The 24,673-nt window shown below is 39.2% G+C and overlaps 1 protein-coding gene across 7 annotated transcripts in view; it reads right to left on the reverse strand.

Annotated features, from left to right (window-relative positions):
* The window catches only part of evi5b (ecotropic viral integration site 5b), a 60,360-nt gene that overhangs the window by 26,250 nt on the left and 9,437 nt on the right, over nt 1-24,673 (reverse strand). For 5 of the 7 annotated variants that reach the window (XM_058402420.1, XM_058402417.1, XM_058402414.1 and 2 more), the window contains exons 2-5: nt 17,142-17,380; nt 5,431-5,620; nt 2,256-2,480; nt 184-258 (exon numbers count right to left, since the gene is read on the reverse strand). In XM_058402420.1, the coding sequence (XP_058258403.1) occupies nt 184-258; nt 2,256-2,480; nt 5,431-5,620; nt 17,142-17,380 (729 nt within the window). Of the gene's footprint in view, nt 1-183; nt 259-2,255; nt 2,481-5,430; nt 5,621-10,019; nt 10,129-10,308; nt 10,467-17,141; nt 17,381-19,186; nt 19,586-24,673 lie in introns of those variants that run through there. The other 2 variants (XM_058402416.1, XM_058402418.1) reach the window with 2 other exon arrangements.

A 24,673-nucleotide genomic window follows, 5' to 3' on the forward strand; every position in this document is an offset into this window, starting at 1 on the left:
AATACCTATAAAACAACAAAGTCTCTAGATTCTACAACACCTACATTGTTAAATCTCCATGTTTGGATACATTAACAACAAGATGCGCATACACACCCGGTTATCTTGCACAGTTCAGACATGGAACATTCATGTTTCAGTTCAGTTGGAGTTTAGTACATTTAGTTTCAGAATTGTAGTCACCTGCATGAGAAGCAAGCCAACGATGAACGCGCTCCCCTGGCAGTATCCCACTTCCCTGTCCACCAGTGAGTAGGCCTGCAACAACAGGAACAGAGAGTGAATGAGGGTGTAAGTCACACAGCAATTTCCTCTTTACGAGAGACTCACTTTTAAGAGTAAAGACTGCAGACTGAACTGTATTAAATCTGCACAATCAACTAAACTGCACAGTTTATCAAAACCTCAGATCATAATCAAATTATTAGACTGAATATCCAAAGCAAATAACATTTAATCATGTTCATAATCTAAACAAGAAATTCTACACAACATACAACATGTAAAGTGAATAACTCTGATGATCTCCTCATCATGGCACCTGTTAGTGGGTGGGATATATTAGGCAGCAAGTGAACATTTTGTCCTCAAAGTTGATGTGTTAGAAGCAGGAAAAATGGACAAGCATAAGGATTTAAGCGAGTTTGACAAGGGCCAAATTGTGATGGCTAGACGACTGGATCAGAGCATCTCCAAAACTGCAGCTCTTGTGGGGTGTTCCCAGTCTGCAGTGGTCAGTATCTATCAAAAGTGGTCCAAGGAAGGAACAGTGGTGAACCGGCGACAGGGTCATGGGCGGCCCAGGCTCACTGATGCACATGGGGAGCGAAGGCTGGCCCGTGTGATCCGATCCAACAGACGAGCTACTGTTGCTCAAAACTGCTGTAGAAGTTAATGCTGGTTCTGACAGAAGGGTGTCAGAACACACCTGCATGACGGGTCAGGGCTGTTTTGGAAGGAAATGGGGTACCAACACAATATTAGACAGGTCATACCCGTCAATATTATACCCGATTGGTGTGCAGTGGGTGTTTTCACAAATTACAATATTAAACATTACATAATAAATATAATGGGCTTTACTTATCAGTCTGGATACAAAGAAATTAATTCGAAAATCATCCATACAGACATTTAAAAAAAAAAAAATGGTTATATTTTATAAGAGCTCCTGTGCTTGTACAGTATAAATGCTCATATAAGAAGACTCCCTAATGTAAATCCTAAGAAATCCTTAACACAATCAGGTACATAAATGCTGAAACCACTGAAATTTTCTATAAAACAATAAACATTAATATTAAAACATTCATATTAAATAGTTTATTTATTTAGAATTGTACACACGTTTAATGAAAATCAGTCATTCCATGTTAATGTCTTGAAAGGAAGTGGTACAGCAACATTTTTTGGTTCGGTTTAGCACAAAAACATTTACACACAATTTTAATAAAATACTGCTAAATGAGACCCACTGTTCTATTCTAGTCAAATTTATCTTCTGTCTAGCAGCCCTGCTGCTTAAGCACCTTGCTATCGTGCTTTATTCACAGGTTTATTCAGCAAACACAGTGTGATGAGTCAAGACCCAAAAGTGTATTTATCCTGAATCAGCTGGAATAGAGGGGAAATTAGACAGGAACTAAACAAGACAGTGTCAGCAGGCACCAGAGCTTCAGTCAACAAAACAAAGAAAAGATGACAGTAGGAGTTATGTGTGTTTTTGTGTTTGCTAAAATAAAGCATTAGCTATAATAAGGGCTGTTTAGCTAAATATAGCAAGCACTGCCATGTCCACGGGTCCTGCATTTGTTCCAGGCATTAGCTTCCTGTTATTGTTAAAAAGCCCAAATGGTTGGGAAAAGCAGGAGGAGTAGAAAAGGGGTTGAATTAATAATACTAAGTCTGTATGTCAAACAAAATACCTCAGTACTAGAATCTGCTCAGGTGCATCTCTGACATATTTATGATTACAGAACACATAAAACATGTTTCTGTTGAAATCATTTGTCATGTGTTTAACAACACATCCTGTTTTCTGTAATTCCTCTAATAAGTTAATGCCGGTTTGCATTCTGAGGTCAGACACTTTGCATTGACAGTAACCTCATTTACATGTCGCTATATAGCTAATTTCAGTATATTGAATGATTTCTGTGACTGAGAGCGACAGCAAAAAGCAGCAGGTTCTAAAGCAGTGAAGGTCTGAATCAGTAAATCGTCATTAAAAAGCAGGAAAGTTGAAGAAAACGCACCTTCATGACGTTGAAGAGCACCTCCTGGCCCAGGCTGTCCTTCTCCTTGAAGAACTCGTGCTCGGGGTATGTGCGGGCGATGTCTCTGCGGATCAGCTTCTCGCAGGGTGACGTCATCTTCAGCAGTTCTGAGTACTGGTCCTTTATGGGCAGATTCTGGGCACTACAGAGAAGCTGCCACACTATCGCCCGGAAGTGATGCGGGATGCCCTTCCTGACCAGATCCTGTACAGAGGTGTGATGTAAAGACATCCATGTTTTATTATATTTTTAAATACTGGCTGCTTTGATCATAAAGTGATCACATCTGGTTTATTGAGTGTTGTTAAACAAATGTATGATGTACAACAATCTGCATTAAAAAAAAAGAAAAAAAGATGCAAGTTGGAAAACCATGTCATTAGCCTGGCAGTCCAACTGAAACCATGGCAACCAGCAGTAAACTACAGCAATAGTAAATTTTAAAATGCTCCCAATGTGAAATTGTGCTTAACATTAATTAATCGCAAAAGAGCTTCTGCATATGGCCAATTGCCAAGAGCGCTGTGCCTCTTTAAGGAGCCACGATTCTAAATATAGCCAGGTCCAAGGTGCTCCGCAGAGGGCCTGAGTTTTCTTGCACAATGCTGCTGACAGGACTTTATTAAACTGACAAAGAGAATACCGAATTAAGCTGCTAAGATCTACAGCTGATCAGTCCAGTGAGGGGCTGAGACACACACACAGGCACACACACACACACAGAGGACCATTCACACAGAGGCACAGATGTGCACACAGACACACACACACGCACAGGTTCTATCACACACTAAGGCACACACACATGCATGTACACAAAGGATCACAAACAAAGGGCATGTTTTTGCCACACACGTGTGCAGGCGCAATCACACACACATCCACCCATACACACCCACTAATTTGTTCCCCATATTGGTTACAATCCTGAAATTTCACTCACTCACATTTTGCAGAAGGGAAAGCACAGATGCATGATGAATTCCCCTAAACTCTCCCCAAGCTCAACACAGTTACAGTGGTCAGTTAGACAGGAAGCTGATTTAAATAAACCTGCAATACACCAGTCACCATCGTGCTCTTCATGACATCCCTGAATGACTGACCAAGTTTTGACTTGGTCTTCAGTAGTTTCTGAACTCTGACGAGATGAATTATTTCCTGTTGTGCACTCAAGCCACACACCCACACGATGACCATGAAGTTAATCTATAGCCAAGCATTCAAGTTTTTCCTCATATGGCTCAATGTTGACCTGACACAGAGGCAGAACAGATGAGGGGAAACATCAAAAACACCTAATGATGAGTGGTGTTGCTGAAGGCTTCCAGCTTTTTTTTTTAATAATCTATGCAGCCATATAAAAATAAAGAGTCACAAGAGAAAAAACTGCAGTCCAGCAGGTATAGCCATACTCATGACCCAAATGGGCCAGAACAATAACCACCACCACATGTCTAATTGCTTACTCTGAATTGTGAAAGTGATTTACTCTAATTTCCTATTACTCTAAATCATTCATCTTGTCCTTTGAAAGTAGGCAATGAGAGCAATATAAAGCGCCATTACTAATAAAGCTACGTCTTCTAATGCATTACAACTATAACTGAGTTTCATCTTTCCTCACAAAATCTTCCATTATTTTATGCTAGTTTATGATGTGCTATCCCCAGGTTTATAGAGATCTGATGTGTCCAATTTAATCTGCTGATGTGTACGTCACTAACGATCGGTCCAACTGAATCACTTTGCTTTATTAATAAACTTGAAAACAACTTGAAACATAAAATGGATCAGAAAAATGAAGAAAGAGGCAATGCTCCTCAATGCACCATTAGAAACTGGAGCCTGCACTGAAAGAAACATATATCTCACTCAATTCATGTGTATATTCCTTTCACTTGTTTTACACAGTTTATAGTTTTTCATTCATCCATCAGTAATCTGCCGGGGTTGTGAGACGACAGAGTTCAGAATTTTGCTTTTATACCGCTTGTTAATTTTCATACTAGAGTCATTTCTTCACATCAGCACCAACATCCTCACAAGATTTCATAACACAATTGGATTACTTTGAGAGCACATGAACTGAGTACATAATCGAAAAACAAAAATGGTTAAATGACATTTATTATAAGCAATAAAATGTTCAGATGACAAATTTATTTTTGTCATAAACCTAAGACAAACTTAGATTCTTAAATTATATTTATTATGCGCTCTTAATTCAAACTGACTTTATATTCCCTTTTTCCCCCCACCTGACAGGGCCTTTACTTTTAATGCACCTAAAAAGTAGTTAAATAAGAACCACAATTTATGATATATTGATCTGTCTTGTCTTAGTGTATTTAAATACAATGATTTGCTAAGAGATAAGGAAGCTGAAAGGTCATTAGATAACTGAGGAAATTAATTGGGTTTGCTCTAATTCAGCCATGGCCAGTGTATTAGTATTTGCATACTATTCCACTATACTGTATATATTTGTAAAACTCTTAACTCAGACACAGAGGTGCTGCAAATGCACAATGCAGGGCAAATGTGCAGCAGCACAATGCAGAAAATCATGCAGATATAGGTCAAGAGCTTCAGTTCATGTTCACAGAACGGGGAAAATATGACCTTTGTGAGATGGATGTCGGTACCAGATTGGCCGCTTTGGGTATTTCAGAAACTGCTGATTTCTCACAGTTTATATCAAATGGTGCAAAAAGCAAAAAACATTGAGTGAGCGAGAATTCTGTGGGTGGAAGTGTCATGTTGATAAGGGAGGACTGTTTTGTGCTGCTAGGAAGGATATATTATATCATATAATCACAGAGAACAGAAAAGCATTAAACTCATCAAACACTGAGGTAGATGAACCACAACAGCAGACGACCACATCAGGATTCCACTCCTGTTAAACAAGTACAGGAATCTTAGGATATCATGGGCATGGACTCATCAAACCTGGGATTTTTTCTGTGAAAGCCTCAGATTATTCAAGAGTGGAACCTAAAGCGATCTTCCGAAGTTGTTCAGGTATTTGACAAGGCAATACGCCAATTATTACCACTAACTTAACATGTGGCATGAAAACATTTTGCTCATCAGTAATGATAGTCTAGTAGTAAGTAACATACTAGTTGTGAGTTTTTTGTGTTTTTACCTTGAGCTGTTTCTCCTTTTTCTTGCGCACCTCCTCCCACTCGTTGACGATGCGGCCCCATAAGATCCAGGAGTCCTCCTCCAGGTGCGAGAGGTTGGAAGAGGCAGAGGAGCTGGACACCAGCGAGGAGCCGCTGTTCCTGCGAGAGCCATTCACCGAACGCAGGGATTTACTGTCAATCTCCAACAACCTGCAGAGCAAAGCACCACCAAAAGGGAAAACATCAGGCTTCTGTGGAAAAATGCAGAAGTTTTTTCTTGGCTCGTTCTGAATTATTTGTTTCCCAAGAAGATAACAGTGACAGAAATGACACCCAGGAGTGCAGGAGCTATTTAACTGTAGTGACGGCGATGAAGCCCTACAAATTCAGTCCCATTGATTTAGTAGACTGAAATCTGCTTTGCTAGCAAGACTTTCTCTTAGTGTGTTACCCCCAAGCTCCAGAGATTTAATTTAAATTTAGTTTAAACTATATTAAATAAAATCCTAAAAGTGTTTTTCAAAAAGTTGTTTTCACTCATAAGAACTAGTTAGTTACTGAATACAGCTTACCGATATACTTGGTAGTGAATTTTGAGAGAATCATGATTCTGACCTTTTGATAAAAAGATAGACAGAACATGAGCTGTTACAATTATAGCTCCTTCAGAGTGCATACACTCGACATTAATGCCTTAAAAAAAAACAGCACTACTCTGTTACTGAGAAAAAAACAGCACATGATGACAAATTTTGACGAATGCCCCTTACTGAGCCTTGACCCCTACTTCCTACTAACACCTTACTGACCCCTACTGCTTACTGTCCCCTACTTCCTACTAACACCTTACTGACACCTTATTGACCTCTACTCCTTATTGAGTTTCTGGAAACACAAGGTTTTATTGATGTGTAGCTATGTTTAAAGATCATGTGCCATATGGTGGCATGACATGCTTCAGTGCTGAAACTACAGCATGCGCCGCTCTGAATCCCACAGTGTTCTCCGCTAGCTATCTGGCTGATGATCGCACAATTAACTTAATGGATGATTTAGCTGTTTTTTAAGAAATCAAAGCAAAAATCATAGCTAATGATGTTGGCCAATGACCTGCTGACTTTTTATTGAGGTCGGAAACAGGAAGTGCTACATTAAAACCTCTGGATAACCAAACATACTTTTACTTATTTGGTCGGTTACAGACTGTTGTGTGATATAGAAATTTGCTAAAATGCTTTTGAATAGAGAACGTAAACAGACAACACTGCATAGCAAGACTGTAATAACAAGTCCTGACTGATCTCCAACATCTTGAGGAAAACTCAATTAAGGAAATGAATAAAGGTTTAATTGGTCAGCCACATTTTTGGAGAATCTTCTGCATGTGTATGAGTATGAGCTTTAAACACAAATTCACTTATGAACACGGGCTTAGACCTGAATAAGACATTACAGCCCATTAGAGATAACAGAGCACTACTTCATGACTCTATATACACTAACACTTCAGACATAAACAGCTGAATGTTTGGAAATAGACGACCTGAGAATGAGCCAGCTTATAATCACTCAAAACTGCAAGTCAACAGTATTTGTAGGTCCAAGTTCACAGTTTCCAAAGACACCGCCCATGGTGGTAAAAAATGTAAACACACTCTTGTATTCCCAACAACTATACAACAGGCTCCATGTTGGACAAGAAGGCCTGGCGCTCTCGATGCAGCTCACTCCACATGTATTTATAAATCTAGCTTTGTGCACAGGGGCATTGTCTTGCTGTAACTGCTAAGCTTTGGTCTCTTTGGTTTCTGTGAAAGGAAATGGCAATGCTACAGCATCCAAAAACATTCTAGACAATCATGTTTCCAACTCTGTGGCAACAGTTCGAGTATAGTTGTGATGTCCAGATTTTTTTGACCATATGGCCCATTTTTAGCCCACACAGTTATCACGTGTGAAGTGCTTAGGGGTGTGTAAATGAGATGACCAACTATGACATGACAGACATTTTTCCAGTCAAACAGTCTCTTTCTGTGGAAGGTCCACCAAGTTGCCACTGCTGGGTCCCTGAGCAAGGCCCTTAACCCTCAACTGCTCAGTTGTATAAAATGAGAAAATGGATAAGGGCAACTGCTAAATGCCAGAAATGTAAATGTTTTTGTAAAACCAGATGTTTAACCATGTATATTGATGAAACCTGCCAGACCCTAGTAACACTACAGGTCTGAAGTGGAAAAAACTGAAGCTCAATTTGTAGATCATTTGTAAGCTGACAAAGCAGCACCGCTGTTTAAAGGGCCACACTGGCAGGTAGCAGGCTGACCTTATAGACACATAGGCTATCAGCTGAATTAGCTCAGTACCCAAAAGTTCACAGAGCGCACACACACACACACACACAAAAGCCATGGAAATCTGATCTCGGAAAAAGAGCGGGGGCTGGCCCTCCCAAGCTGCGAGTCCAATTACAGATTGGATGAGAGGTACTGAGGGCGACATAGCTGAAGGAACCACTGCATGGAGGAAGTATTTCAGTGATCTCAGACTCATACGTAATGTACGAGCTTAGATATTAATTATCTAACTGTGTTAAATTATTTATTTCATTTACAAAATGAAAGTACAAATTAAACATGCACATTAAACATATCATGACAAACTTTAAACTAACGTCAAGTTGTTGGAGCCTCAGAAAAAGGCCATGTGTCTGTTTTACCTAAGTGAACACACTTGGCTGCTTTTACTCAGCAATAACAGCTGGTCTATTAAAGCCACTAAAAGGAGTCAGACTGGGGATGATCAGATTCAAAAGCTAGACTTAAATGGATGTAAATGTGAACTAATAACTATGCAAAATGTCTAAACTCTGCTGAAAGCAATGCATCAGGACAAAGGAGAAAACAGTATAATTATAAAAACAAATGTATACATTATTATAAAAAGCAAGGGCATAAACATGCATTTAGAATGCTGATTTGATGGATGACAGAATGCACTCTTTCATAACAATAAGCCGGCAAAAGCCGATATATTTTTTCATTCGGGCTTATTTCAGTCTAAAAATAACTGTTTAAATGAGATTTTACCAGAGCAGCAGTTTATCATGCTACACCAGCAGTATCAATCTGGATGCCTCCTCACTTTCACAAAAAGTCTAGATCTTCTTATGATTCATCTGTATGAATCATAACATCTACTTACAACATGAAGGAAGCTGCTAAAAAGATATATTTTACACATATGCTGTGACCTTGACACTGTTTAGATCCAAAATCTATACATTCTAGATAAACCGTACATACACTTATATTGCCAAAAGTATTGGGACACCCCTCCAAATCATTGAATTCAGGTGTTGTTTTTCATGGGTTGGGCTTGGCCACTTAGTTCCAGTGAAATGCTTCATCATACCAAGACATTTTGGACAATTTCATGCTCCCAAATTTGTGGGAACAGTTTGGGGATGATCGCTTCCTGTTCCAACATGACTGCTCACCAGTGCACAAAACAAGGTCCATAAAGACATGAGTGAGCAAGTTTGGTGTGAAGGAACTTCACAGAGTCCTGACCTCAACCTGACAGAACACCTTTGGGATGAATTAGAGCGGAGACTGCGAGCCAGGCCTTCTCGTCCAACATCAGTGCCTGACCTCACAAATGCTCTTCTAGACGAATGATCAAAAATTCCCATAAACACTCCCCTAAACGGCAGGCCAACTCCATTTAAAATTCATGTGCATGTAAAGGCAGATGTTCCAGTTTTAGCCTGGCTCACAATCTCTGAGCACTAATGAGAATCTAAGACAGGCACATGGACAACCCTGAAAACGCCACCTAGTGATGGAGGCGTAAATCTGTACAGACTGCACAAGTAGAAATTGGCAGGTTTTAAACACTGTCAGTTAGAACAATTCAGCTATTTCTCATTTTAGATCAACTCTACTGCAGTCCATTTGTAGTTGCGAGTGTGATGCGATCTACAATGTCACATTCAGCCAATCAGTTAACAGTCTTCCTGTTTGTAAAGCCTTCTCTGCTAATTCATTATAACCAAATACAGGGAAATGTTTTATATATGTCAAGTCAGAAGGGCAAAAATAATCTGACTTGCACTTGTATTAACCCTGCTTTATACCTGATAGCATGCATTACAAATCTAAAAGAAATCAAGGCATGTGGCATCTACTGTATGGTCAGAGATATGCTTCTATATTCTACTCCATACAATAAATTCAAGTCCAGAGTGCGTTAATTGTGGACTGTCTCTACAAATGATTCACCTCTGGTTAAACAAGGTACAGCGTGAGTTTTCGATCAGAGTCTGAACCAAGTGGCTAAAGAGCTATGCGAACACAAAAATGTTGCGTTTTATCAGCAGGAAAGAATTATGTGACCGAGTGAAAGGAAGCAGAAACAATAAACAAACCAGACACAGATAGGAATCGTCTCACAGTCAGTATTTTGTCTGAGTAGGGCTAATAACATTTAAAAAATAAAAAAATTAAAAATAATAATAATAAAAATCATCATATCAACATGACAATGAAGTGTATGATCCATATAGGCAGTACGGCAATGTCATTACAATTACACAAAAACACAAACAAACCCTTGTACTGCATTGGTGATATCAGTGCAGTGGTTGTCGGGTCTCAGTGCCATTTTGATAGTGCTGTCATGTCATCATGGTAAAAAACAACACTGTGTATTGGGTTGTACTGTAAAAAATAAGAAATAAAAATATTGGACTGTTACAACCGCAGACATTTAGAGAGAAAAAACAAGCAAATTACTTCACTGTATATTCACGTTGAATAATATTTAATCTGCCATACTAAAGTGTTATTTAATGGGATTCTATGAAACATGAAAATATTTGGAGGTATTCATGTTCTCACCAGATTCTCAAGCTGCTGTGCGGCTGCTTTTAACGGCAAGAGAAAATGTGGATCAGTGTCTGTATCTCTCTGTAATTCAACACACAATCTCTCTCTCTCACATACAGACTTATCTAAAAGTAAAAAGACCTTCAACCCTTGTGTCGGAAGAGCAACATGTCCACCACAGTTTTGTTTGCGCATGTGTGTGTACGCCATGTCCATTTTCACTATGCGCTGTCTATCCGTATTTTCATGTTTTAGCTCTGTAGATCTAGCGTCCTACTTTCACAAGAGAGCGCAAATGTGTACTTTTAGCCGTGTGTGGGCGCTTCGCTCAGCATATCTAATTTACCATAATCACTGATCCTGTGTTCTGTCATTAGAGTTGATCTGAGACACAGAACACACTGGACACACGCTGTACTCCTCCATTAGGAAGAGAGCCTGAGGAGTCTAAAAGCCCTCACTAGTGCTTTATAACATTTTAGGACTAATAAAAGTAGTACTGTGAATCAAACACAGACACACACAAAAAAAACAGGTTTTAAACCATTGCTTGTTCACCTGAAACGTCTTAACCAAATACTTTTACTGGCATATTCAAACACAGTAAGGCTCAGGTGTTACAGGCTATAACTGCTTCCCATCATGCTCAGAGCACTGTAGATTGAAGCAGAATGCAACCACAGTACTCCTGGCCCACTGAAGTATATTTGTTTACTTCAAACCATATCACACAACGTGATCTGCTATTTTATCCAGTGGTTTCAGGTTGCTAAGCAGTAACAGCTCTGACTAACGCGTAACTTCAAATAACAGCGCTACCTCAGCACGAACAACCCAGCGACGGTGAAGAGAAAGCAGACCACTGTATGACTAATCTCTAGATCAGGGTTTCCCCAATACGCTCTGTGTACTTTTCAGGGATTTCACGTTGACTAAAAACTACAGCATAAAGAATTTCTTTTCCTCATATTCAGAAATCAATATAAAGTTATAATATGAAGTACCGGAGCTGCTGAGTCATGCGAACTTTCCTGTAATAATATACATGTCAGTGGTGTCAAAACTGGATGTAAGAAAAGTCCAGCCACTGGCAGAGGACACAGCCAATAGGAACAAAGTGTGTTTTCCCCTTGTATCCCTACACTATATTTTAGTTAGGTAGCTAGAGCACTAGCTTCTTACAACCCGTAAGATCTTGATTATATTTTCCTCCTCTACATTCACCTTTCGATCCTTTTCCCTTCAGCTAGTGGATGTCAGTCGACTTGTTCATTCTGTAGGATACGCGGTGTCTATGATATCACAGCATGAGCACAGTTACAGCATGGCAGATCAACTGATGCAGGCACGGTAATTGCTAACTGGCTGACAGAAGCTAAAAGACAAGCTGATGTTGAGATTTAAGTACTGTGATAGACACTGATATACACTGATGCTCATAATGTTATGCCTAATTGGTGTACATATGTTTTTTGGGGTTTCTTTGAGTCGTGCGATACCGTTTCTGTTAGTGTCTAGTTATCCAAAGTGGATTATTTTCTATAATCGCATGACCTGAAGTATTTTATTCCTCTTAAACCACTGACTTATAATTTTAAAAAAAAATCACCCCCATAATCTTAAGCAATTTACATTCCCACGTCAATGTTAGTTTGAAAATCAATCCTTCACCTTTTCCATTCTCATTAAATTAACAAAACAAAAAGCACAGCTTGTCATGTTACCAAGGAACTATTAAGAACAAACACTGAAGACACTCCCATGACTTACAAAAACGCTGACACCCAAGACTCTTCCCATAAATGTTTAATAAACCTCTCCTTCAACAAACCCAGTTTTTCTTTGTTAATAAATTTTCTTTAATCTGTTTATCATGAGGGTTAAATCATGTGGAAAATCCTCCATAGAAGACCATGTGAATGAGCCGTTAACACAAAAACAATAAGATATAATAATATAAACTAATCATTTATGTTACAGATGAAACTAAGGTCAGAGATGTGCTGCTACAGATAACAAATCAACATTAATTTGCGATTCGAAAAGAACACCTAAAACCCACAAATACATTTTACATCTTTCTAAATTTAGGAAGGTGTTAATTAGATGCCGAGGTGACGAGAGAGAGAGAGAGAGAGAGAGAGAACTACATGTGCAAGGGATGTGGTTTAACACCCTCAACAGGTGCAGTTACTATAGAGTATAAAGAAATGAGTCGCCTGAAAGAAGTCACAGCTCTGGCACACGTGCTACACTGAGAAGAGTCTGCACTAAAGCTGTTTAAGAGCAGCAGGTGGATAGAACTGTGTTAATCATGGACGTTGAGCTACATGAAAAGGACCCAGCTGTGGCCAGGGCTGCCTCTGCATAGCTGGGGTAGGAGGGCAGATGGCCTAAACACCATGCCTACAGACACATCAGGGCAAAAATCAAAGGTCAAGTCAGGTCAAGGGACCAAATCCAATTGGCCACACAAAGAGCCAGAGCAACCTTTATGGGATGGATATATTTAATGAAAAAGATTAAAAAGAGGGAATATCCATCCCAGAAAATTCCTCTGATAAAGAAATCCATATTCAAATTCTACATTTCTACACACTACTCTTTATATCGCTCTGTAAACATGTATAAGAATCAAGATTAAGAAAGCAGAAAGAAAAGTAAAGGTCATTCACCATTATCATTATGCAAATTAAAAAGGAAACATTATTACAAGGTGGTATGTTTAATATCTGCTGCCCACACCACATTAGCAATAATTTACCTCTGAGCTTTATGTTCCTGAAAAACTGGTAGCTTGATAAGAAATCAGACCTTGTTTGCTCAGGACTCAGAACAGAACAAAGCATGTAGTTAACTACAGAGCGACTTTAACCCAATGCCCATTCACTGTGAATTCAACACAATCATGTCAAAGATCATCTACTTCAACAGCTTTGCAAGGAATAATGTATACATGATGTACAAAATAAAACATTATTACACATTATATAGTAGGTAAGAGAGGATACACTAAACCCATGACATGGGACTTACCCCAATACAGGCTTTAAGGGATAAAAATGACACAAAAACATATAAAATTCATTAATTTTGTAATGATAATCAATATATTGTAGGAACAATAGATGAGAATTTATTATATAAGGTGGAATTAACACAATGTTTTGTTTTTTTTAATCTTTTTCAGTGTCCTAAATGCATTTATTGGCAACATTATTAATATGGAAAAATACTCTGGTGTTAGATGTTAAATGTTAAGACTGAATATCAGATTAGTTTTATCACCACCACTTCTACTGCTGTCTGACTTCCGCACGAAATGCACGAATCTTTTGCACATGCTTCTGGATCGACTTTAGACGTGAATGCGTTGTAAATGAAGCACAACACACAGGAGATGATTTTAACCTGTGCTTCAGACCTTGGTCAAGACAAACAGCAGTAAAACCAGGAGTGTGTATATATAAAAGAACTGCCTGCTGTGAATTCAGGATAGTAAAGAAAAGAAGAATCATGGCTGCAGGATTTGACTTGTGCCATAACATAATGATTCCTTCTGATTAACTTTTTCAGTTACTATTAAGTAACTATATTAGGACTATTAAATCAGCATGCTTTGAGACAGTTAGGTTTCCACTCGTGAACGTCATGCTCTGTATGCTGCTATTTAGCTTGTGTAAGATGATGCAAGGCTCATAATGAATACTAACTCAAATATTAGAAGCAATTTTGTCTCACTAGTATTTTGTATCTTTTAGAGAATGATATGCCACCCGGATGCTGAGTGGAATTTAGCAAACTATGAAACAGGCGGTAAAATGTATTTCTGCTCTTCTGCTGATAGCATCTTTTAAAGACACTTGTGGGAGAAATCTTGATAAATGTGCTCGATTTGTAATGTGTCACACGCATGTTTTGACAGATGATTCTAAATTTCCCCGATCATTCATTTACTCAGCATTTCTTTAGCAACTGGAATTTACTATGCAACGTATACATTAGTGAGTGCTGAAAACGTGCCATGTTACAGCACAAGCTGAATTACATGGGCATCGACTACAACCACCATGAGAACAAACCTGCTCATTTTTCCACTTTTATTCGTGAACATGTACCCAAATCTAATGAATCCTACCCACAAGCTTTTTTCTGCTGTTCATAAAAACTGTTTTTCCCCCCAATTTCCTGTCACCTCATTAACACTGCACCTATGTCTGCTTCTGATGCCACTACTTGAAACCTTGCAGTCATCTCTAGTCTCTAAACAGCCATCGTGACTGCCGACAATGTCCTATAACCCTCCCTTCATTATAAAACTGAGGTATAATGAACAGAATCCATTCTAACAAGACCAAACACATGAGAAAAGCACACTTCACCAGGACCCCTCGCTTGTGTTGAGTGTCTTTTTACTAAGAACCAACATACAAGCTTACACATTACTGCTTAATTTGCATTGTGTTACCATACTCTTTCTTTTCTAGTTTCCATGACAAATGTTAAAATATCAGAAAGGGGGGAAAACCCCTAATAAGAACTTTATTACACATAAGTGTAATAAACACGCTACTGAAACACTGATGTGTGTATACATTAAAATCACTGATGTTCTATATTATTTCATAACACGTTGTCAATTGTCTCACTTTTGACATTCAAATGAAGTTTCTGACAACCCTAACACCCACTCCTACAGTCAGCATCATACAGTCTGCAGTCTGTTACCCCCAAATCCTTCACACTGCCAGATGCCATCCCAACCATCTGTGCGCACACACACACAATACTGGAGGAACAGTCTAGTAATAGCTTTAATAATCTCATATTAGCTTTACTGTAAAAAGAAAATACTAGCTAAATTTTAGTATATTCTTCAAGGTGTTTCCACTTGCTAGGAAGAAATGTTTTGCCGTACACACACACAGACAATGTATATTCACACACATAGTACACAGAGGCCTTTTGTATGTCTGGCATGCCCTTACATACCAGACACACACATGTACATATGCACACACACACACAGCATTGTCCAGCATTTCCGAAGCCTGTTTTCTCATGAATACACAAAGAGACTTTAGTTTAAAGACTGGAGAAATGGGACAAAAGGGAAAGCGGCGCAGCTATAGATGGCTCTTGTAGACAGTGCTGTGCTGTTCTCAGACAACACAAAGCTGTCACACAGCGGAGGCTCCACCGTGTTAACACCGCGTCACTGTGCTTACTGTATCAGTGCTCACAGTAAACACCAACTCGCTCTAAATATAGCTCACACGAGTAGAGGTGTTACTAAAAGCCCTTGCAACACAATATACAGAGAGCACCATCACTATATCAAGGCCTAAACAGTGATGCATTTACAAGCAGTCTTCTATTACGAGCTAAAGCCAAATGAAATGAATGCTAAAACTATGGAATGCTTTATTGAGTTGACTGTAAATCTTCAACGTAATGTGAAGATTCGGTGATTAATGCATGTTGTACACATATCACATGTCTACACACTAAGATTTGCGCTGGAATTATTTTTGCTCAGCTTCCACATACTGGTGTGGTCCTGATTTTGGAAAGATTATGTGCCGCCTGTGCAAGCTAATTAATCCACCAGTGATCGTAGTGCAGCAGGAGGATTCAGAACAAGTAACCTGTATTTTAGTTACAGCCGTGTATCTAATCACTGTAAAGTTTAAGCACGGTTATACAGTAATACCTCGCAGATCCGCGTCTCACGATTCGCGACTTCACTGATCCGCAAAATTTTCATTGGAACCTAACTAATTTGCGAAATCCCGCACAAGTCTTTACAGCTAATTTCGTGGCCATTTATACATTTTCATGCTTCTTAATGCGAAATGATTAAGAAAAATTTTGTTTATTAATTTAGTAACAAATATAAAAGTAAAATCAACAAAATATCAATATTAAAAAAATATAAATGTTATTTTAATGATATCGAATGTCGCCGATATCACGTACGTACAGTACAGCCATTACGATGCGCTATTGGCTGGAAGGGTTAGGAAGTAGCCAATCACAGAGTATTATCAGTTTTACCTTGCTGCTAATGGGCTGGTAGCTACGATGCTTTGTATGCGTGATGTCGCGGTTCATCTCCCAGCTCGGTTCAACACGCGCGTATATTCCGTAAGTGTGAATAAGTGATCTCAGTGGTTTTTATACTCTATAAAAGTCAAACATTTATTTCTTTTTTAAGGGTAATGTATTAAGCTAACTTTTAAATAAAATTAAAGTGTTTTGGGAGCATGACTGGGGTCATATTTAGGGTTTAAACTCTAAAAATAAGCATTTACAGTACAGTTTTAGCATCTTTAGTGACTCCACCGCACATCCGCGAAACCTCGTCATTCATGATGGGTCCTGGAACATAGCCTCGCGGATGTGTGAGGTATTACTGTACACCAAATGAAAAAACTTGGGTTTTGGAGAAGCCAACAGAAAGCTGTTTGTTTATTTATTTATTTATTTATTCATTCATTCATTCATTCATTCATTCATTCATTCATTCTCTGCTTGGTTTTTACATCTTATAGTGCAATGGGCAACTACAAATAAAAACCTAACAGTGTGACAATGAAATCTGCTTACAGGACACATGGACTACTGACTTGTCTTCTCCTGGCTAATTTAAATAAAAATATAAAACTCAAAATTGTGCTTGATCACAATGCATAATATTTGATGATGCGTGGCTGATCACAATGGATCAATCTTGTGTCATTATCCTTTATTCTTCCAGAAGAACAATCGTAACTCTTTAAACAAGCAGGCTTAATACAGTGAGAAAAGAACAACTACCCTGAAGGCAGAGCACAGTCTCTCACCTGTTCTGCTCCTCAAGCTTGGCGAGTAGTTCCACTTCATCCGGGCTAAGATGGCTGGAGGACGGAGTTGAAGGAGAGAGGCCGGGCGAGGACAGGGAGACGGTGGACGATCCCACCACCGTATGCAGCGAGGACGGAGCGGCCACCTGGCTAGCCATCTGACTGACCGTGTGCGACACTGAGTTCTTCACCCATGAAAGAGTCGAACTCAGCTTGCCGGCTACTTTGTCCGTCGCCACCTGTGGATGATAGATGGTTACATTTCAGCATGTTTGCATTGTCTGGGTGTAAGGAAAAAAAAGTCAATAACAACCAAATGGTTTGTATATCAGAGGGTACAGGATAAGCTGAAGCAAGCCACTCAAGCAGCTCGAACACCTGGGTACACTGGAGATCTTAATGTCCCGTGAAATAGCTAATTAATTGATGAATTATCCATCCTTGAGTCCTGATGAATTTGTTCAACCAAATAATCCTGATTCAACTTGGAAATCTTGGTAATGCCCAATGATGTCAAAACAGACTACTGCACTATACTGCCTGACTTTAAACACACTAAAAATGACCCTATTGATACAATGCAGTTGCTGAACGTGATGGCAGTACAGACACTTGTTTTGGTTGTAAGTAGCTATCAAAGATTAAGAGGATGTGAAAGTACATATCCTTCTATGCAACCGAAAAAAGCCTGACAGCACCACGTTATGAACAGACAACCATTTTCATGTTATATATTTAAGCCTCTTTGGTTTTTCATAAAGCAGTAAAGTTTATAACTGAGGCCTCTGCATCACCAGCTGCATGTAGATACAGAGATAAAAATGTCCTCCATTAGCTCTTGAAATAAATGAAAGGGTACAGAAATGCAGACACAGCAGGGCAGGATACAAGCTTGTATAGCAGCTGTTTGAAGAGGAAGACTGTGTGAATGATCATCTCACACAGCGTGAAATCTCCCACACTGTTGTGTTCGTATCACGGGGGGGGGTGCAACGTGAAGGAGTGAAGTCCTGCTGAATAGAGCAGGATTTTAACTGGCCTACAGTGATATGTGTACTTCTGAGTTTTTACACACTCTTACCGGTCATGTGGATGATTGCACCCGTCTCACTGATCTGCAAACATTTCACTGTAATCATTTTCTTCATATAAACATAGAATTTTACATTTACCTATTTCAATAAGTGCTGTAAAACATCAGCATTTTATCAATAACTACATAAAGAAGTGAAACTACCAGGCCAGCTTCCCAAAACGCAGAACAAAACGTGCATAACTCAACAGGAAGGGCCATAAATAAATACAAAAACTAAAAATTCTAAATGATGAACGTTCACCTACTCGTCAGTTATCCCATGCTGATGGTAAAAAGCAAAACAAAAAAACTCAGTATGTAGCAAACATGTTACGGGACTGTTCATTTCTTCTTCTTCTTCTAGAATAGTTGCTGAATAAGGACTTTATCAGAACTCTGTGTCTGCTGACACAAAAGCAAGCACAGCAAGTTACAAAACAAAGACAGCTGGAAGTCAGCTGGATGAGGACCTTACAGCACAGACGCAAACGCCGCTGGCTCAGGAAACAACAGTTATATAAAATATATCCACTTCCTCTCACAAAGATAATGCTGATAGTGTGGTGTTGAAGCATCTTGTGTATTTGTAGCTAAACCAGCAACAGAAAATGATTCTCTCATCTCTGGTAGTCTTTTTAAGACCAAGACTTCTCCATGGAATCTCTATATATAGGAATAATTAACACTTTATAGCAAAATGTCTTCCAACATTTTCATTCTTAGTCTACATATAGTCTATATTTTTTTTCAGATTGCTTTTGACAAAAGAAGATTCACATAGCAGGATCGGGAAGCTGGAACAAGGCTGTGATGGACATCTCACACACACACACCATTGCTGCCAAACTGGGAGCCAAATTTGGGAGAGTCGACCGTCAATAAAATTACATTTAGCTTACTTTCCCCAAAATAATATTTTCCCACGTTTGGGCTAACCTGTAGAATTCTTTCAAAAGATTTGCATGCTTACCTAAAGAGCACCTCCTTCTTCAGCAGGACACTCTTATAGAGTAATTCCATCCAACAGTCGTATAAAACAATCTGGGTTTGAACAGAGTTTTCAACAAACCACGTTTAATCCAGGACGTACACACACTGAGTGTTCAGGCCCTCAAACATCTTACTGCCAATCAGCTGAGATCGTAGCAATTTGACAGGCACCTGATCGTCACCGTGTCACTTGGGATCAAAGTGCATACATAGCAGGCGACCCCACACACACACACGAGTCGATTAGACGATGTGTGCTAGCATCAGCCTTGAAAGCTAAAGTACTTCTGAAGCTAGAATTAACCTGGCAAGGAAAAGCCCCGGGTGACGTGCGCAGTGTTACCAGTTAACACACACATGTCGGTAACCCCAGGGGAAGTGTGTCTCTTCAGATGACAGCCTCGCTCTCATTTGCAAGAAGTACTTCTGCAAATCCAGAGTAAACAGGCTACGCTTCCGGACTGCAAAAGTAAAAAAAAAAAAAAAAAAAAAAAAAAGTACACGCGTTGGGCTTTGTGGTTGTAAAAGCCACGTCTGAGGAGACGACGGTGCTCGCCCACTGAATCCTGAGAAATGATGGACCTGTTCTGGAGCGGGATTTATCACTCCCTGCACGTTACTGACGAAGTAGAGAGCAAGAGAGACGGAGAAAGAAACTGCAAGGTGGGGCATGGACAGGAAGCAAAACACAGAGAGAGAGAGAGCAAAGTGCAGTTAGAAGGAGAAGTAAAGGAAGACGTGTTAAGCAATCAGAAAGACTTCTGAAATAAGCCTGTGTTTAGATGTATTCCATAGTGCTCCCACTGATATTACCAAGAGACAATATCAATAGTTATCACAGCGATTGTCAGCACTGTTAAAAAAACTTAGTGTAAAAAAACTCACTTATAAACGGCTCACAAGTTTTTACCACAGTTTAATAAATACAACAAGTTAGCAAACCTATATATAATCAGCTGCAGAATTATTGCCAAGGGTCTCGGTTTGAGGTTTGCACAAGAAGGCAGCATCTTCAGGTCACTAAATCTCCAAATCTAAAATTAGACCCCACCTCCAGAATACAGAAAAGCAACTAGGGGTGGGTGAGCTGGCAATAATATCAAATCATTATTATTATTATTATTATTATATATTTTTTAAAGCTGGTTCATAATCCACAGTCTTGTTTTGGAAGTAACTGACCATTTTTATATATTGCATTTAATTGTACTTTATTTTTGCATATTGTATAATGATAGTGTAGTTTTATATTAGATTTCTGTATTATATTCTACTTGATATTCTTTTTATTTTAGATTCTTCTTTTCTTCTATTTCTTATACACTAAATTGCCAAATGTTTTGGGACACCCCTCCAAATCATTGAATTCAGGTGTTGTTTTTCAGGGGTTGGGCTCAGCCCCTTAGTTCCAGTGAAAGGAACTCTTAATGCTTCAGCATACCAAGACATTTTGGACAATTTCATGCTCCCAACTTTGTGGGAAGAGTTTGGGGATGACCCCTTCCTGTTCCAACATGACTGTACACCAGTACACAAAGCAAGGTCCATAAAGACATGGATGAGCGAGTTTGGTGTGGAGGAGTCCTGACCTCAACCTGATGGAACACGTTTGGGATGAATTCAATCGGAGACCGCGTTGTGAAAAATAATGATGTTTTATTGCCTAAAACACATGCACAGGTTACTGAACTGACTCCTGGCACTGCCAAGTGGTCAGAATGACAATTTACCAAATGACCAATGCGCCACTTCTCCGTACATCACCTCTATAAAAGATAGATAGATTTTATAGATTAAAAAAATAGTTTCATTGCTTTGGTTTTTATTGCACTTCTCTCAGCATTCACAGTACAGCTATAATGATATTTGTGAGTCAATAAGCCATAATGATGCAGAACTATTTTAAGAAGTCACTCAATACCAGTGTTTTGATGGATGTTTCATCCTTGAACACACAAAATACCATGGTCTCAGTGAAGCGTTTCCAGCAGCTGCTGGTTTTCTTATAAGGAGTGCTTTTTCAAAGTCATTTGTTTTCTTCAACTGTTTCTGGCTGTGGCACTGTTCACGCTCTCTTCATTATCTGAATTTCAGCAAACATTTTTCTTGGTGGTTAAACAAATTGGTACAAATCTTGCCAACCTTTATTTGCACAGTGTCCGTGAAAAGTCCAGCAATTCCATGTAATGGTTACATTTTTTTTTTTACACACCAGCTCCTCTGTGTTGCAGCCAAAATATGTCCAGTAGCTGAATACACAATCATATATATATATATATATATATATATAGCAACAATATCTCCAGGAAGTACCAGGTGATTTCTGGCTACCTCTGCCAAGATGTCACAACTAGGTTTCATCTTCCAGCATTACAATAATCGAACAGATCTAAATTAAACAAAAGTGATTGAATAACCACAGACTCAAGCGTCTGAAATTGTCATACCAGAGCTCTGAAACCCTGTAGACTGAAGAGCTGGGTTAAGGAGTAGAAGGATAATCCATTAGGCTTGCAATAGGCCTTGTTTTGGGGTTTTTTTATTAGCTCCCATGTGGTACAAGAGAACAGTGTTCGTTCTATCGTCCGGAGAGCACAAATTCTAATCACGACGATTCCAAAGACATCTGTTGAAAAGTGCTGTCAGGGTGGGAGGAGTGTTATTCTCTCTCTCCTCTATGAATCACAGAAATACACAAGCCAATCATGGGCATTGGAAGGGGTGGATAGCGATTTCCTGCTAGGGGAGAAAAAAAAAAAAAAGTGTTAAATATCCTGCGTCACATCTCCTGTGTCACTCTTCCTCACATCACACAGCATGTGCAGCAGTTTAAAAAGCTGTGGTTTTCACATGTGGGCTACAAATGTCTCAGAGAAACAATGTGTTTTGGGGAAAGAAAAAAAAAATCCAGGAAAAATGGATTTGACTCACTCTGTGTGTGAAATCAATGCAAGTCTGAACCAAGAAAAAACTAGGATCGTTTCTGAGCTCAAAACATGGAAAAACATGCAGTCCATGAAAGGTACCCAGAAATCTTTGTCAAACGTTCTCAAAACAGCATTGTATGGTCAGTGTAGCATCTTTTACCAACTAACGGTGGTTAGAACTAACGGTCTGTGTTGATTGTTGCTAAAAAGACGTAAAGTGATGTATTATATACTGTTAATGCTGTGGACATGGCATCACACACTGAGCTCGGGGTTGAAGGGACATTCCTCTGTTTACAAGCGGATTAATGCACCAGCATCACCGGATTCCTTCAGCATGCCTCTAATAACTAGAGCAGGGAATCAGCAGTGTACCATTATTACTATTACAATTACACCATGATACATATTTGGTTTTAGTATCTGTAGTCAAATCACAACTTCACTTATATGTGCTCTGACATTTTCTAACCTGTCGGAGGAGTGGCAGCAAAATTACTCACGATGAATTCCAAACAAGCCCCAATTTTGTTCACAGTATGTACAGATGTAAATACTTCAACAAAAGCAATTAGGTTAAAAGGACCGTATGCGTGTGAATCAGAGTAGAGGAATGAATAATGAATGTTGTATCAGTACCACAGTGTAAAAGGGAGTGTTTAAGTCTCCCTGCCCCCTTTATAACCCTCACGGCTTCAGCAGCACAGCTGTTACAGAGCTACAGAGTCTGGAGTGCATTTACACAGCTGCTTTGGAAGTGTGCATAGACACACACACACACACTCGCACACACATGCGCAGCAGGACGTCAGTACTACACCTAATGCTTTAAAAACCAGGAATACATGATACAACTACAGTGAATTTCACATATAGTGCACAATTATAGAAGGAACATTTTGACTCGCACCCTCCAGTATCACCCAAAAGTGTCTGGTTCCTCTCAGGGTTTCTTCCTCCTGTCGTCTCAGGGAGTTTTTTCCTGACCACAGTCACCTCTGGCTGGCTTATTAGGGATAAATTAATTCATTTAAAATGTTAGCATTTATATATTCTTGTAAAGCTGTCCCTTATAAAAATGCCCTATTTGCACACATTTTTATTAAGTGAAATTCCATAATCCTACACACACAACATTATGTAGAAGTGATCTTGCTTTAACACGCAGCTAGCTTAAACACTAGCGCAGCACATGATGGCTGGGGGGGGGGGGTGCTGAGCGCAGCACTTCTTCCATCGTGACTGGCATGATAAACAAGGGCACCGAGAGCACACTTGTGGGAACGAGTAGTTTCAGACAGAAACAGTGTTGAGAAATGTAGCCACATCACACCGTTTCCTCTCTTCATTGGTTCTGAGAGAAGGCAACAGCTATGACCGTCAGAACCTCACTGAGGGGAAGCTATTCAGATGTATCTACACAAAGGCAAGGAAAAAAAAATCCAAAGTTAAATGCTCATGATCCCATATTCTACTCACTGCACTTAAGTCGAATAAGAAAGCTGAATGTTTTGATTGAGGGAAATCATCACCGGAAATAATAAAATGTGTTCAAATGATTTTGCATGTAAATAGTTTCTAGTATATATTTATTGGTGTGACTTTCTGTGACTCAACCTTATACGCTGAAAGAAACACGACATATAGCCGGTCAGATTCAAGAAGAAAAAAGTGTACATCAAATGTAACCCAACAAAACAATTAACTGCTTAAACAAGTTTCATAATTACTATACTGAATGACGTATTGAGAACACGAGCAATTCAGTCATAACAATGCCGTTTTATTTTTTACAACAATGCTGGCGCTTATGGAAACTATAACTATAGTACTAAATTTAGGCACTTGAAATATGCATGTAAGAATAGCACAGCAGGGATGTGTCAGAACCAGTGTCATGGGTTCGAGTCTCAGCACAGGTATGTGCTGGATGTTTCAAATCATGGTAGAAATATAATTATATAAATTCAACACACTGTTTTGTTTTTTTTTTCATCGTGTGTTCCACCTTACAATGGAGCACTTTTAACAACAGCCAGCTTTACTGAAATTCAGACGTAGAACTAGATCCCTAAAAAGCAAGCCAGTGGTGACGATAGCAAGAAAAACCTCCTGAGATTACAGTAGGCAGAAACCTCGGGGCGAACCCGATGAAGACGGGAAACCGTCCTCTTGTGGGTGACACCCATTAGAGATCGTTACAGTACACAGCTGAAGAAGAGTAATTACAAACAGAACTTTCGGTGTGAGCAAACTGTACAAAAGAGTCACGGGGTAGTATTAATGATTACACCAGCAGTTTCTCTACACATATAAATAGATCTATCTATCTGAGATGATGTCTTTATATTTTACAGATAACACAGACTGCTATCATATGCAACACTGTGCTCATACTGCTGCAAATAACAGAAATTGGCCAGGAGTCATGCATCAGGTAGCTACTGTGTGTGTGTACATTTACAGTGGTACCTCGGTCCTCGACCACCCATGTTCGCATTTTCGGTATGGGATTCGAATTTTCGAGTCAATTTGACCTC

Source organism: Hemibagrus wyckioides, linkage group LG11 (genome assembly GCF_019097595.1).
Source record: "Hemibagrus wyckioides isolate EC202008001 linkage group LG11, SWU_Hwy_1.0, whole genome shotgun sequence".
Classification (NCBI taxonomy): Eukaryota; Metazoa; Chordata; class Actinopteri; order Siluriformes; family Bagridae; genus Hemibagrus; species Hemibagrus wyckioides.